Source organism: Artibeus jamaicensis, unplaced genomic scaffold (genome assembly GCF_021234435.1).
Source record: "Artibeus jamaicensis isolate MK-2021 breed Jamaican fruit bat unplaced genomic scaffold, CSHL_Jam_final contig_924, whole genome shotgun sequence".
Lineage (NCBI taxonomy): Eukaryota > Metazoa > Chordata > Mammalia > Chiroptera > Phyllostomidae > Artibeus > Artibeus jamaicensis.
Window position 1 is genome coordinate 1,791,602 of NW_026522015.1, and position 14,574 is coordinate 1,806,175.

Genomic DNA, 14,574 nt, shown 5'->3' on the forward strand with positions numbered 1-14,574 from the left:
TCTAATTTTATGCATAATCTCAATCACAGATGACTGAAGTGAGATTTTGCACATCAAGGACATGAAAACAATATAATATTGCTAAGTCTTGACTAATAAAAAAAGTCACATGAACACACAAGTTTATGTATTTGAACAAGTACTTCAATTAAGTAAAAGAAAAGCAAGCCCTGACCAGTGTAGCTCAGTTAGTTGGGCACTGTCTGTCCCCAAAAGCAAAAGGTTGCCAGTTTGACTGCCAGTCAGGGCACATGCCTGGGTTGTGACCTGGTCTCTGGTCAGGGTGTTAGCAACAGGCAACCAATCAATGTTTCTCTCCCTCCCTTTCTCCCTGCCTTCCCCCTCTCTAAAAATAAATAAATAAAATCTAAAAAGAAGAGAAAAGAAAAGCAAAATGTTTAGCCCTGGCCAGGTAGCTCAGTTGGTTACAGCATCATCCCAATACACCAGGGCTGTGGTTCAATTCCTGGTTACGGAAAATACCAGAATCAACCAATTAATGCATAAATAAGTGGAACAATGAACTGATGTCTCTCTCTTACTCCCGCTCTCTCCCCCCTTCCTCTCTCTCTAAAATGGGTATGTGTGTGTATATATATATATATACACACACACATACCCATACGCACACACACATACCCATACACACACACATACATATAGATAGATAGATAGATAGATAGATAGATAGATAGATAGATAGATAGATAGGTAGATAGCCATGGCTGGTGTGAATCAGTGGATTGAGTGCCAGCCTGCAAACCAAAGGGTTGCCAGTTTGATTCCCAGTCAGGGCACATGCAGTTGGGGCAACAGAGAGGCAACCACACATTGACATTTCTCTCCCTCTCTTTCTCCCTCTCATACCTTCTGTCTAAAATTAAATAAATAAAATCTTTAAAAAATTAAGTATATATGTTACATATACATAGCCTTTCTTTAATCAAAAAAAGGAAGAAAAGAAACAGGAGAAAAACAAAAGGTAAGAACATTACAGAAGAAACCAAGGCAGGTAAACCTGCCTGTAACTGGGGGCACTGGCCTGTCCTTAACAGCTTAACAGCCTCTGCGGGAGCAGCAGGACTGACGGTTTGGGGCAGATGCACATCTGCGTAGTAGAATATATTTGTCCTCTTTTATACACTTCGGTGTCTACTCTAAAGGCTCATTATGACTCCTACATAAAGCCTCTGGGAGAAAAAATAATTATTCCAGATCTAGCCAAAATTGGAGAAAAGGCCACAGGCTATTCAGTAAGCAGCAATAATTTGCACTCAAACTGGCGATAAATATCAAATGGACAGTCTTCATTATCTGGGCTTCTATGGCAGTATTAAAAGCTGCTCCAAGCAAAGCATGCAAGCAGACAAATCACAAAGGAACCTATGTAAGTGGCTAGTAAGTAAAAATGCCCAAAATCACTAATAATGCAAAGAAGTTACAAAATAGAACAATAAACTATCTTTGTATATTAAATTGGCAAATGGGATGTGGTCACTCACTATTCAAAATATTTAAGAACAAACACAGCATTCTCAATATGCAAAGGAAAATACTTTCTGCAGGAGCAAAGATAGTTTGATTGCTCTGAGGAGACAGACAGTAGGCCTACCACCAGAGTTCAGGAGGATGATGCAATCCATATGGAGACATTACATATGAAAAAGTTAGCTGAACTCATTAAAGGAAAAGGGCTTCCATTCTCAACAGGCTTTTTGATGGATATGAAACAAGAAGAATCACTGAGGAAAATAAAGTTGCCATGGATCCATCTCAAAGACTTTGGGAGTCCTACATATTGACCTGAAAAAAGTAATTATTCAGTAATATTTGAGACAAGCTTAATTTTGAAAGCAACAAAGAACACCTATTTTCGAGACTAAACATAATCTCTATTTTCATCACTGGATTTCTATTTTTAGCTTCAGTTTGGTACATAAAAAAATACCCAAATATACTTTTATAATACAGTTATTTTACAACTTGGTTTTACATATATAAAAAATGTTTGTAAACACTGTGTTTGTTTTAACCTCTCATTAATTGGTGGTTTTTAATCAATCTTAATATGGTTAAAGCATGAAATAAATTTCTAAGAATGGAACCACAATGTATAGCACAGCACACAGTAAAATTTAAGGTATTTATTTACAGTGGTTCAACATGAAACCACTAGTACATAAAACTGACAGTTGCCTGTGGAGTAATATGCAAGAAAAGTTTGTATATACAAGGCTGCCTAAAATCAAGCATCTGACCACTTGCAGAAATATCATCCTGGAGATCCACTGGACAGCAGACCAAAAGGCATAACTGATGTCAAATCCCTTTTGACCCTAGTTCCAATCTGACCAGAAGATAAGAAAACACATGAGGAAGCACCACTACATTCCCATGTTTAATGCTCACAGTGGTTCAGGCTGTCTGAAGTCTAAGAAGATGGAACTATTACAAAAAGCTACACTATTAAATCCTCTTCCAAATAGGATTTAAAATGAAACTTGCTGTTGCAAATCACCATTGGAAACTTACAGAAACTAGTTGATGCTACCACCTCTGTCCTTCAGGGAAAATTTGCCACAACCCTTCAGCCCTAATCTGTGAGAGACTCTTTTCCTTACTTCATTCACACAAGTCCTTCCCTCATTTGCTGAGTGACATTTTCCAGCTTACAAAGCAACCTGTCCTGTGGCCAGGCTCTCTCATTCTGTCCCACCACAACACCAAACAGCTGACTATCTTATTTCTAAAAATGAACTCTGCTACAACCAGCACTGTGACAATTTAATAATTTGTCAAAGCAGTAGAACCAGTTATTATAAAGTGTATTTCAAAGTTCAGAGGTAAAGGTTGTAGGAAGCTAAATTTACCTGCTGATGGAGAAAGTTGAGCAATTAAAAAAAATCCAGACAAGATCTGCTTGGCAGACTTATTTCTAAAACAGTAACTTCATTAATATGCTCATGTACTAGAATTCTTGCTACATAAGGAGGTTACACTTAAAAAAAACGGTTCACATGTTTGAAAGCTCTCTCCAATGGCACTTTTAAGAAACGTGCTCCTGGCTGGTGTAGCTCAGTGGATTGAGTGCGGGCCTGTGAACCAGAGTATCACGGTTCGATTCCCAGTCAGGGCACATGCCTGGGTTGCAGGCCAGTTCCCAGCAAGGGACGCATAAGAGGCAACCATACATTGATGTTTCTCTCCCTCTCTCCTTCCCTTCCCTTCTCTCAAAAAATAAATAAATATTAAAAAAAAAAAAGAAACGTGCTTTTTCTTTTTTTTTTCCAACATGGAAACAAAGCAGAATTTAAAATAAGCTTTCTATATGCTCATGTGTCAGACCATAGTCCATAGACCTAGATATGGTATTCAACTGCTAAGAAGTTACCTTGAAAACCTAAAATTAAAGTTTATGCCATACAGAACTAGAGCCTCTTCTTCCTAGTCCCTGGTGGATAAGGACTAAAGAACTAAGAAGCTGAAACCTTTAAAGGAAATATCAACAAATGTATCAAACTACAGTATCAGGCCTTTTCTCCTATATCACTGTTTTACAGGGCTATTCTGAAATGTATGTTCTAATTACTTTTAAAAATGCTTTTAAGGAACTGAAATTTTTAATAAAATCAAAACAAGTAAAATATTAAAGTAGACATCTCTTTCAAATAGTCTCATGAAATAGCAGCATGAATACTCATCGTGGGACTTCTATTTTTCCTACTTCACCTCTCTACCCTCTGTTAACTTTCACCTATGTTTACAGAAGTTGACATATAATTCCAAGATTCATTTGCCTGTCACTCTATCGAAGATCAGTGTTCTTAAGCGTTAGGAATACCTTCATTCTACATTACACCTTCATCTGGCTAGGCCTTCCTCCAAAATTTTTTTGAAAATTAAATTATTTCTTAAAGGTAGAAGATCTTAACATCTCAGTTACATGATATTTATCTTTACTTGTTTTTTCTTCCCTTGGTCTGCCATCTGTTCTAAAGAGAGAGGTCTTGATATCTACAATATATAATTATTGCAAGGTGAACACCATTTGCTAAATGTTGGACTCTTCAAACTTGTTCTCCTAGTTTATGACGCTAGATGAAAAGTACAGTTGGAATGATCAGTGTTATGAGTGAGCCAATGTAAATCTTTGCTTTTTTCATTTTTCAAAGGTCTAAAATACTGTAACTTGGTTATTTAAAAAAATCAAAACAACTCTTCTTAAAAATGTGCTAACACTTTAGGATGAAAATAATTATTTTACAACAGTTCCCCTTACTTAATTAAAAACGTTTTTCTTAGTTTTTAAAATCAAAGATACACTCCTTAATGAAATCAGAAATATATTAGCCCTGGCTGGTATAGCTCAGTGAATTGAACACAGGCCTGTGAACCAGAGGATCGCGGTTCGATTCCCAGTCAAGGCACATGCCTGGATTGCAGGCCAGTTCCCAGCAGGGGACACATGAGAGGCAACCATACACTGATGTTTCTCTCCCTCTCTTCCCCTCTAAAAAAAAATATATATATATATCTCCTAAAATATCTTCAATTAAATAAATCTATTTTAAAACTAACAAAACATACAAATGCCAATACTATATGGCTTGAATAATCTTTAAAAGTGCATACACATACAGAAGAAAGAACTTTCTTTGGAGATTTCTGCAAACCATACCCCACTGGTGCACATTTTGGAAATCTCTATAGTTATTTAACTGTATACAAAGAGGTCACTATAGTTTATTGAATATACACTACTTTTTACTACTAACTAAATACACATTTACATAATAAATGTTAATGTAGCCAAAGAAATCAGTCAATAGTTTGTATGTTTTAAGTCTCTGAAGGCACAAAGGAACCATTTACAAGCCCCTAACATAAATAGAAGAAAGTATGGCTTTTTAAAGGGAAAGAACTCAAAATAAAAATGCCTGAAGAGGAATGTATTTGTTAACCAATAAGCAATTATAAAGCAAAAATAGTGGCTCTAAAAGGAATACTAGTACAAGAACAGATACACAGATCATTAAAAAAGAAAGTTCGGAAATTTATGGTTAACTGATTTTTTACAAAGGGGCCAAGACAATGGTGAAAAAAGTCTGTCTGTTCAACAAATGGTCCTAGGACAACTGGACATGCAAAAGCCTGAATTTGAACCCCTTCGTTATACCATACACAAAAAATAAATCAAAGTGGATTCTAGAGCTAAATGTAAGAGTTAATACTATAAAACTCTTAGAAGAAAATACAAGTGTTAAGTTTTCATGACCTTGAATTAGGCAATGACTTCTTAAATATAACACCAAAACCACAAGTGTCAAAAGAAAAAAATTAAATGGGACTTCATCAAAATTAAACTTTTATACTTCAAATATCACATCGATAAAGTGAAAAGACAACTTGCATATTGGGAGAAAATATTTGCAAGTCACATGTAGATAAGAAACATGTATCCATAATATATAAAGAATATATACAACTGTATAGTAAAAAGACAAATAGTACAATCAAAAAATGGGCAAAAAATTCAAATTGACATTTTTCCAAAAAAATTTCAAATGGCCAATAAGTACACAAAAAGATGCTCAACATTAGTAGTCATTAAAAAAATGAAAATCAAAACAACAACATACCATTTCACACCCAATAGATGGTTATCATCAACGAGAGATAAAACTGAGTGTTAGCAATAACGTGGAAAACTAACCATCACACATCGCTAATGAGAATGTAAAATGGTGTGGTCACTCTTGAAAACAGTTTGACAACTCCTCAAAGTGTTCAGCATAGAGTTACCACACAACAACAATTCCACAACCCAAAACGAATGAAAATGCATGGCCACACAAAAAGCTGTACATGAATGTTCACAGCAGCTTTATCCCTAATAGTCAAAAGGAGGCAACAACTCAAATGTACATCAACTGACAAATCACTAAGTAAAGTATGATATATCCATACAATGAAATATGATTTGGTCATAAAAAAGATGAAGTACTGAAACATGCTATAATACGGACATACCTAGAAAATAAATGAAAGAAGTCAAATAAGAAGGCTAAACACTATATGAGTCCATTTACACAAAATATCCATCATTTAAATGAAATATCCAGAGAGAGCAAATTTATATACAAATGAAGTAAATTAGTGGTTGGCTAGGGCTGAGAAGGGGAAGAAAGGAGATAGAGAATGATGTTAGTGGGTATAAGGTTTCTTTACTGGGATAAAGAAAATGTTCTAAAATTACATTATGGTGATGATTGAACAACTCTATAATTGTATGATTCTTCAAAACACCATACATAGTCTACGGCCATACCACCCTGAATGTACCCGATCTCATCCAAAACACCATACATATACTTTTATCATGACCAATAAACGAAGCCCTTTATACAATATACTAAACCTGTAGTATTTTTTTCCTTTTAAATTATTTTAATTAGAAATACTACCTTAACACTTGAAAGTTTTCACCAGATGATCTGAACTGTTTTTATTCTGTATACACTTAATTAAACACCTTTTTGTGCTTGGGAAGAAATGTCTATAGAATGTGTTTCTGAAGAACTGAATAAGGAAGAAGGAGATATGAGAATGTTCTCATTGACACTAAACATAGAAAAACTTGTCAAGCAGTCAATGATAACCAAAGATATGAACCAAAAATCATTATTTTCTTTCCTGTTTCAGCATTCTGTGAATTCTACTTATTTTACTGCTTGCTGATCAGAGTGTATATCTTACTATAAATTCTAATTTCTTTCCATGTTACCTCATCTGTCCTTAGATGATGGACTTCTCTGTTGTTTACACAATGTCCATTTATATACTCAATGAGCTCTGGCCCAAACAGCTACATTCACACTGTCCTTTCTATAGATGTCTATAAATGATATCAAATGCTAAGTAGAATAATGGAGACTGTGTTATTGGCATAGTTAAGCCAGGTATACTGCAGGTTTAACAAGACATTCATGTAGGAAAACCGTGGCAAACTTGATGAGACTATAGATATATCATCACAGGATAAAAGCAATCATTAAACTCCACTAATCAGCTGATTATTAAGAATACAAACCAACAGAGAAAAATATCATCTTCAGAGTCTGAATCCTACTCCTTGGGCATCACTAGTCATAATATCTCTAATATGTTCTTTCATTTCAGAAATAGGGCACAACTGTAAAATCTCTAACTCCTGAAATTGAAACTGGAGCTCAAAACTATATCCCACACTAGGAAAAATTTTAAAACACCATAATTTATAAATATTTAAGTTGTCAATATTTTATGAAGATTATTATTTAAAAGACAGCAGACATCTTAGAATTAGATTCTCCAGCCCTAGTCAGGCCTTCTGATAACTGTGGCCCCAACCAAAATCTAGACTGAAACCTCATGAAGGATCCTGAGCCAGAACCATGCAAGGCAAGCCATGCTTTAATTTTTGAATTTTATATTTTTGTGAGGTGATAAAAGTGTATTGTTTTAAGTCACTTAAAAAACAAACAGAAAAAGTATCTCAGCATTCTTTATCCCTACTTAGTTTTAAATAAAAAAAATGCATGACTTTAAAGTATAGCTTAATAAATTTATGCTAGATCTGACATAACATGTGCTACATGAAGAGGATTCAGTAAAAACTACTTTCGCAAGAGGAATTTTAAAGCTACCCTTTCCTGAGATTAACAAAAATAAGTTACTTTTTTTAGGAGTAAATCAACTGTACATGTAAACTACAGAATGATTAAATCTGCAATTCCCACTGGTGAATCCCACAGAGGCTTTTATATGAGGCTAATGAGGCTAAAGCCTAAAGATAACAGAGGCCTGAGTTTGAGTAACACACGACCTACCCCTTTCTGCCTTGCACTGAAGCCACTCCAAAGGAATGTTGGTGAGAAACACTGGGGCCACACCTCCCCCAGTAGATGATGCTCTTAGGGTTACATTGTTATTTCTCAAAATATCTCCTAATGAATAGTCACACATTAAAAATATTAAGGATAAATGAAAGAGCAAACCCCACCCCTGCCACCAAAGACTGCACATGATGGCAAACAGTGTTTACCTTCTTCCCTCCAGTCACAAACTGCTTGCAGCTGGATTTCACAAAATGTGGATGCACAGCAATGATCTACAAAGGAACAAGGACCCAACATGGTTAAGGCAAAGTATAAAAACTCTATACACTATACGGAGTATGATCTAAAAATTATCCTTCTATCATGGTAGGAAGTAATCTATTCAGGTAATAATGAGGATGTCGGAGTTTTGCTCTTGTGTGAAAAGATTTCTGCTATGAAGCCAGGTCAAAGCTAAAAGATTAGAGTGAACACTAGATCTAGTTTTGGCTGAGTGAGGACTCTAAGTAGGCACTCTCTCCATATAGAATGCAAAGTAGGCCAATCAAGGTAGAAAGATGTCACAAATGCTTGCAACTGAATATAGTTCATGGAAGGATCCCAGAGAAAGAACCCAACTAGCTCTTTCCTTATCCAGGATGCCTTCCAATGACTGAAGGCACCAAGTGGAACAGGTAGGGCAATGCAGTCTCGTGGACACTTAGTGTAGCTACATCAAAGAGCTGCAGGACCCAACAGTTACGGAGCTAACCATTCAGGATCTTCTCTTTTAGCTCCAGCCTCAGTTCTCGTCCCCCTGATTCTCATTCGTTTTCCACTCAGCCAGTCTCTTCCCAATCCCTTATGCTGGATTGGGGTTTCTCCCCAAGCTGTTCCATCTTTCATCACTTCCCACTTCATTTGCCAGTGTCTTTCTGAAGGTGCAGTAGCACCACTCAGTGCCAGACTATTTGAGGGACCCTCCTTCTGTTGCTATAAGCCTGCATATATGTAATCACCAATACATTTTGTTTTTTACCCTAACTTAACATATAGACTATTTCCAGGCATTAAAAAAATCCACACAAGTATACTTTCATAAGCCTTCAACTAAATACATTTTATGTTCTTATAAACTTCCATTTCCAACAGAATAAATTACTCGTCCTACACTGTCATTTTAGGACTTCTGGAAGGACCCCTCATTTCTCTAAATACTCCTCCCTCCCAGGCTAGCCCTTCTTCCCTTCAACGCTTTTCTAATCCACCCTAGATACTGATGAAATCATATATTCATTCCGTTGTTAAACATTCTTTAACCCTCTCATAAGAGTATTTCTAGTGTTCTTGTAATATGTAACCCTAGGTAGCAACTATTATTCCAGACATCCTCTATGCAACTCAGTCACATTATCTTACCCTTTCTCTCCTTCACTGCTAAAAAAACAAGGCCATCAGGGTTACTGCCCCTAATCACTTCTCCTTCACCCCCACAACTTAGCAGTAGTTGGGCTCAACTCATCTCCATGCCTGTCTCACAGGCAGAGGTTGCAGGACTCTTTCCCAAGGCTATTCTCTATCCCTGCATGGTGTCTCACATTCCTTTCTGCTGTTCCACTAAGTATTCCCTTCCCTTTGTTTACAATGATCCCCTGCTACTGTTCTTTTTTTTTCTTTGCCATCTACCAAAACATGATCTGTAGAAATCACTGGGGACTGACCTCTCTCTACCCACCAGATGATCTCTCTTCTTCATTACCAAATTTCTTGAAAGAAGAGTCTATACTAGTTATTTCTATCATGAAATAACTATCTATCTAAAGAAGTTATTGATATCTTCTTTATCATGAATTTACTTTGTAATATATGGTGACTCTCTTACTCTTGAAACTGTCCTCACTAAGGCCACCAATGCCTTCACAATTACCAAATAAAATTCCGTTTCCATTCTCACCTTGTGTGATCTCCACACTGCCTTCCAACACTGCTGCCCACTAATTCCTTTTGGAAACCCTCTCTCCTTCAGCTTCCCAACACCACTCTTCTGGGTCTCCTGTCTTCCTTCTAACTGATTCTTCTTAGATCCCTTGCTGTCATTCACCACACCCCCCACACCCCCACCCCACTACCTGACTTTAATTTCATCATCTAGACTTCTAGAAGTACTAGATATTAGATATCTTTAAAAGTGGCTTCATTTTACTCAGCTCTGGTTATCAACTTTGTGTTTTTAGGCCCAATCTCCACCCTGAGCTCCACAATCACGTTTCCAAAGTCTCTATAATATGCTACAGCTATCTAAACCCAATCAGCAACGTCCTTACTCAAATCACCCTTTATTTGCAAGATGGCATTCCCACACCAATGCCACAGCATATACCTAGATTTACCCTCATCTCCTTCACCTTTCATCACTCTCATCAAATCCATCACTAAGGCTTAAGGCTACCTCCCAAAGGCTTTCTAAATTCATTTCTTCTACTCCATCTTGAATATGGGCGTACCTCATTTTATTGCACTTCATAGCTGTGCTTTTCAGAAACTGAAGTCAAGACCCTCCACTAGCAAAAAGATTATGACTTTCTTTATTGCCAAACTTGCTTTATTACAGTGGTCTAGAACCAAACCCTCAATATCTCTGAGGTATGCCTATATTCACTATTGCTCTTTTTAAATTTTTTTTATTTGTTGATATTAGGGGTGGGGGGAAGAGAGAGAGAAAGAGAAACATCAGTTTTGTTGTTTCACTTATTTATGCATTCATTAGTTGCTTCTTGTATGTGCCCTGACCAGAGTTCAAACCCACAACCATGGTAGGACAATGCTCCTACCACTGAGATACCCATCCGGGCCTCACTGTTGCTCTTTTTACTGATATCCTGTGATGCCCTTGCCTACAGTACTGCATTAGCCTTCCAAATTGTCTCTTGCCCTCCTTAAATCAGTCACTTTCCTCCTTAAATCACCCTTTATCGTGACAGACTTGACTTTCTAAACATCAAATTTGACTATCTGACCCTATCTCCCCTTTACCTGTCAATCCATAAATGTTAGAATAAACAAGTGACAACAATAAATGACCTTTTCCTTTCCCCACTGCAATAATCACTTTAACTGATGAAACTGTTATCTAAAACTGGTTTTCCTGCCAATTGTGGCTATCAGCCCCCCAATCTATACTATATACAGTTGCCATATTAATTTTCCTTAAGCTTAGCTTAGTTTATATCACTTCTTTTCTCTTAAACATTCAGTAATTTCTCCTTATTTATCAGATAGAGTCCAAATACCTTAGCCTAAATATATAGCCCATGTACCTGTATAACAATCCTGCCAAGTCAGTATTTGATGCACCATCTACACTAGACTATTTGCCACATCCTGAACACAATTTGAACTTTCTAGCATCTCCATTTCTATTATATTGTTCTTCCACATGGAAAGCCAACTTCTCCATCTGCCCTGTCCATTTACTAAAATCCAGTCAACCATCACTCTATCTAAAGCCATCATTAACAAAAACAGCTAAAAGAAACTGCCCTCAGCTTTGGGCTCCTTAATATTGTTTTACCAGCTTGAGTCACTAATCACAGATGTTGTGTGTGTGTGTGTGTGTGTGTGTGTGTAGCACTGTACCCACTACAAGAATATTCTTGAGGATAAGCTGAGATCACAACCACATAACACACATCCTGTGCTCCTTTAAAGCATCAAATAGTACCTAATATATCGTGTTTAATAAATGCTTACTGACAAAATTAATGGAAAATTGGTAATACTCAAAGTATTAAAATCCTTATGGCCTTCATTGAGAATAAATACCCTTAGAAAAATTAAAACTTACTGAAAACCTACTTTAATGGGACAGTCAAAAGTCTCATGAAATTCTTCTCCAGAATAGAGTCCAAACACTTGCACCTGAAAAGGAAACAGATCCTGTCATTTCACCATGGGAGCAACAAAGAAGGCTGCTGAATCAGTGAGAACACATAATTCCAAAAAAATAAAGTAAAGTAAAACATTTAATAATCCAGGGCTCTTGTGATCTTCATCATATATCCAATGGAAGCAACTCTCATAGGGTGAGAGAACTCCACTGCAATTAGGCTTTTTAAAGCATCTCATGGTTAGAATTTCCTTTACTCACTACACATTTTTTTAAATTAAATGATGCCAACTTTTAAAATAAAACTTATATGAATGGTTTTATTTTAAAATTAAATTGAATGAAGGGTTATTAGTACCCTTTTATAAGCTTCTCATAGGATATCCTAAAAGAATAATTTTCCTTCCCTTAAAAGAAAAAAGAGCTTCATTTTTTAGTCATATAAAGATTAGGCACACTGTACTTCATTTACAATCTTATGCTGAATATATTAAGAATGTATAAACATATAATTTAAATTTCTACTTATCAGTGCCTTACTTAAAGTTGTTCCAGGCTACTTTACTCATACTTATCTATTTTCTGAGCTGTTTACTTGAAAAATAAATAACACATATTGTAAAGGGGTACAAATGATAAATTTACAGCTTCACAAACTTTATGACATAAACACATCCCTGCAACTACCATCCAGAATAAGAAAGAGAACCCGAGAAGTTCCTTTGTGTCCCTTCCCAGACACAAACTAACTGCTACTCTGAAACTGATCACCATACGTAAGATGTGGTGGTGCTAAAATTTTATATAAATGAAACCATAGGCTTCTTTTGCTCAACATTTTCTTTGTGAGATTTACCCATACTGTTGTATATAGCAATAGCTGATTTTTTTTCACTGCTGTGTAGTATTTCAATGTAAGAAATTTATGTACCATCCACCTTCCATCCATCACCTGGGTTGTTTCCAGATTTGGGCTATTATGGTAATGAAATAATAAATATTCTTCACAAATCTTTTGGTGCATTTATGTACACAGTTATATAACTAGGAATGAAACTGTTGAGTCAGAAGTTATGCATCTGTTCACATTTAACAGATAGCCAAACTATTTTACAAAGTGATTTTGATCAATGTGATTTTGATCAATGTTAACTGTCACTAGTAGAGCCTAAGAATTCCAGAAGCCCTCAAACACTTGGAACTATCAGGGCCATTCAGAACTATTTCACAACTCTTGGGATGTGTTTACTGTTCTTCCTAGGTTCTAGAAAAGTGGTATTATTCCTTCTTTAAATTCTGTAAGAATTCACTAGCGATGACATCTGAATCTAATGGCTTCTTTGTGAAAAGCATTTAATTACAAATTCAACTTCTTAAATAGATATAAAACTATTCTAACTTTTGATTTCTTTTGTTTTAATCTTGGTAAAATGTGAGTGATTTGTTGTTGAAAGTTCAAAGAGGAAAATTTACTTGTTATAATTATTAGAGATAAATCTACTCACTAAAAGCTAAAATCTATTGGACTCTCCATTCATTTTGTGACTACTGATTTTAACCCCAAGCTAAATGTGTTATTTGGGTTCTAAGAACAGCACGTGGTACAATGTAACAGAAGGAATCTGATTTACCCTGAAGTAGTCTTTTAGAATGTATTCTTTTTAAAAGATTTTTATTTATCTATTTTTAGAGAGAAGGGAAGAAAGAAAAAGAGGGAGAGAAACATCCATGTGTGGTTGCCTCTTACATGCCCCCTACTGGGGACCTGGCCTGCAACCCAGGCATGTGCCCTGACTGGGAATTGAACTAGTGACCCTCTGGTGCTCAATCCACTGAGCCACGCCAGCCAGGGCAGAATGTATTCTTAACATAACAATACATCTTTGACCACCACCACCTTCTCATTGTTTAGAAGGTATCAAATCACTACTTTTACACAAATGTATATGCAGAAGAGGTAACAGACTTCTTATGTAAAAGGATGATTAAGAGGCAGGAAAGAAAAGCATTGCATTCAGAGTTTCACTTTACCCAAGTGAAGTTTGCCCTGATCAATCCCCCTCAAATCCAAGGAAATTGGGTAAATGTAAGGGTGGTACTACATTATCTGAATCATAAGAGAGTAAATCAAAAAGTAGTCAACTTACTGAAGTTAGTTACCTCAGTTGAATCTCAAGTTGAATTAGGAAGTTTAAATTCTTCCAACACAAGCTATTTCCCTTCTGTACAACAATGTGACATGTTCCTGTGTCAAATCCTGTATTACTACTACTAACGTATCTCTAAATGCTTCCACATGCTTTACCTCAGTGGTTCTGAAATCTGCCTGCACTGCAGTGACTAATGGCTAGACTCCAACCTAGACAAATTAAACTTTTTGGTGGGCGGGGCATGGTCAGGGGGATGAAACTATTTTTAGAGGTCTGTGACTGACAGGATATAGTCAGCACTGAAAATCCCTATCTCCTTTGGTCCTGATAGCAAAACCATTAGGTATGAGAGCAAACACCATTATGCCTATTCAACAGATGATTCTGCAGAAAAAAATAACTTGTCTAAGGTCATCAAAAGCAAGAAAAATGTTTCAAGTCCTATTTTTCTATATACTATCATGTGAGATAGTCTAAAATTTGCAAATAAGAAATTTACCTTTCTATATGAAGTATAATAAAAGTAAAATAGGAAAAAATTCAAAAATAGCAAATATTTGCCAAACTGAAGATGAATATTAGACTTTGAATTATGCAACTCTGTCACAGAGGTTTAAAAATGAAGCAGACTATTAATTCAAAAGGATAAACTTCCTTCTGTCTATAGTAAGGAAAAAGTGAT

At 36.0% G+C, this 14,574-nt stretch overlaps 1 protein-coding gene across 2 annotated transcripts in view; it reads right to left on the bottom strand.

Moving 5' to 3' along the window:
• The window catches only part of VPS41 (VPS41 subunit of HOPS complex), a 221,199-nt gene that overhangs the window by 121,056 nt on the left and 85,569 nt on the right, over positions 1–14,574 (bottom strand). For both annotated transcript variants that reach the window (XM_053655114.1, XM_053655113.1), the window contains 2 exons: positions 11,712–11,774; positions 8,084–8,149 (listed from right to left, as the gene is read on the bottom strand). In XM_053655114.1, the coding sequence (XP_053511089.1) occupies positions 8,084–8,149; positions 11,712–11,774 (129 nt within the window). The remainder of the gene's footprint in view (positions 1–8,083; positions 8,150–11,711; positions 11,775–14,574) is intronic.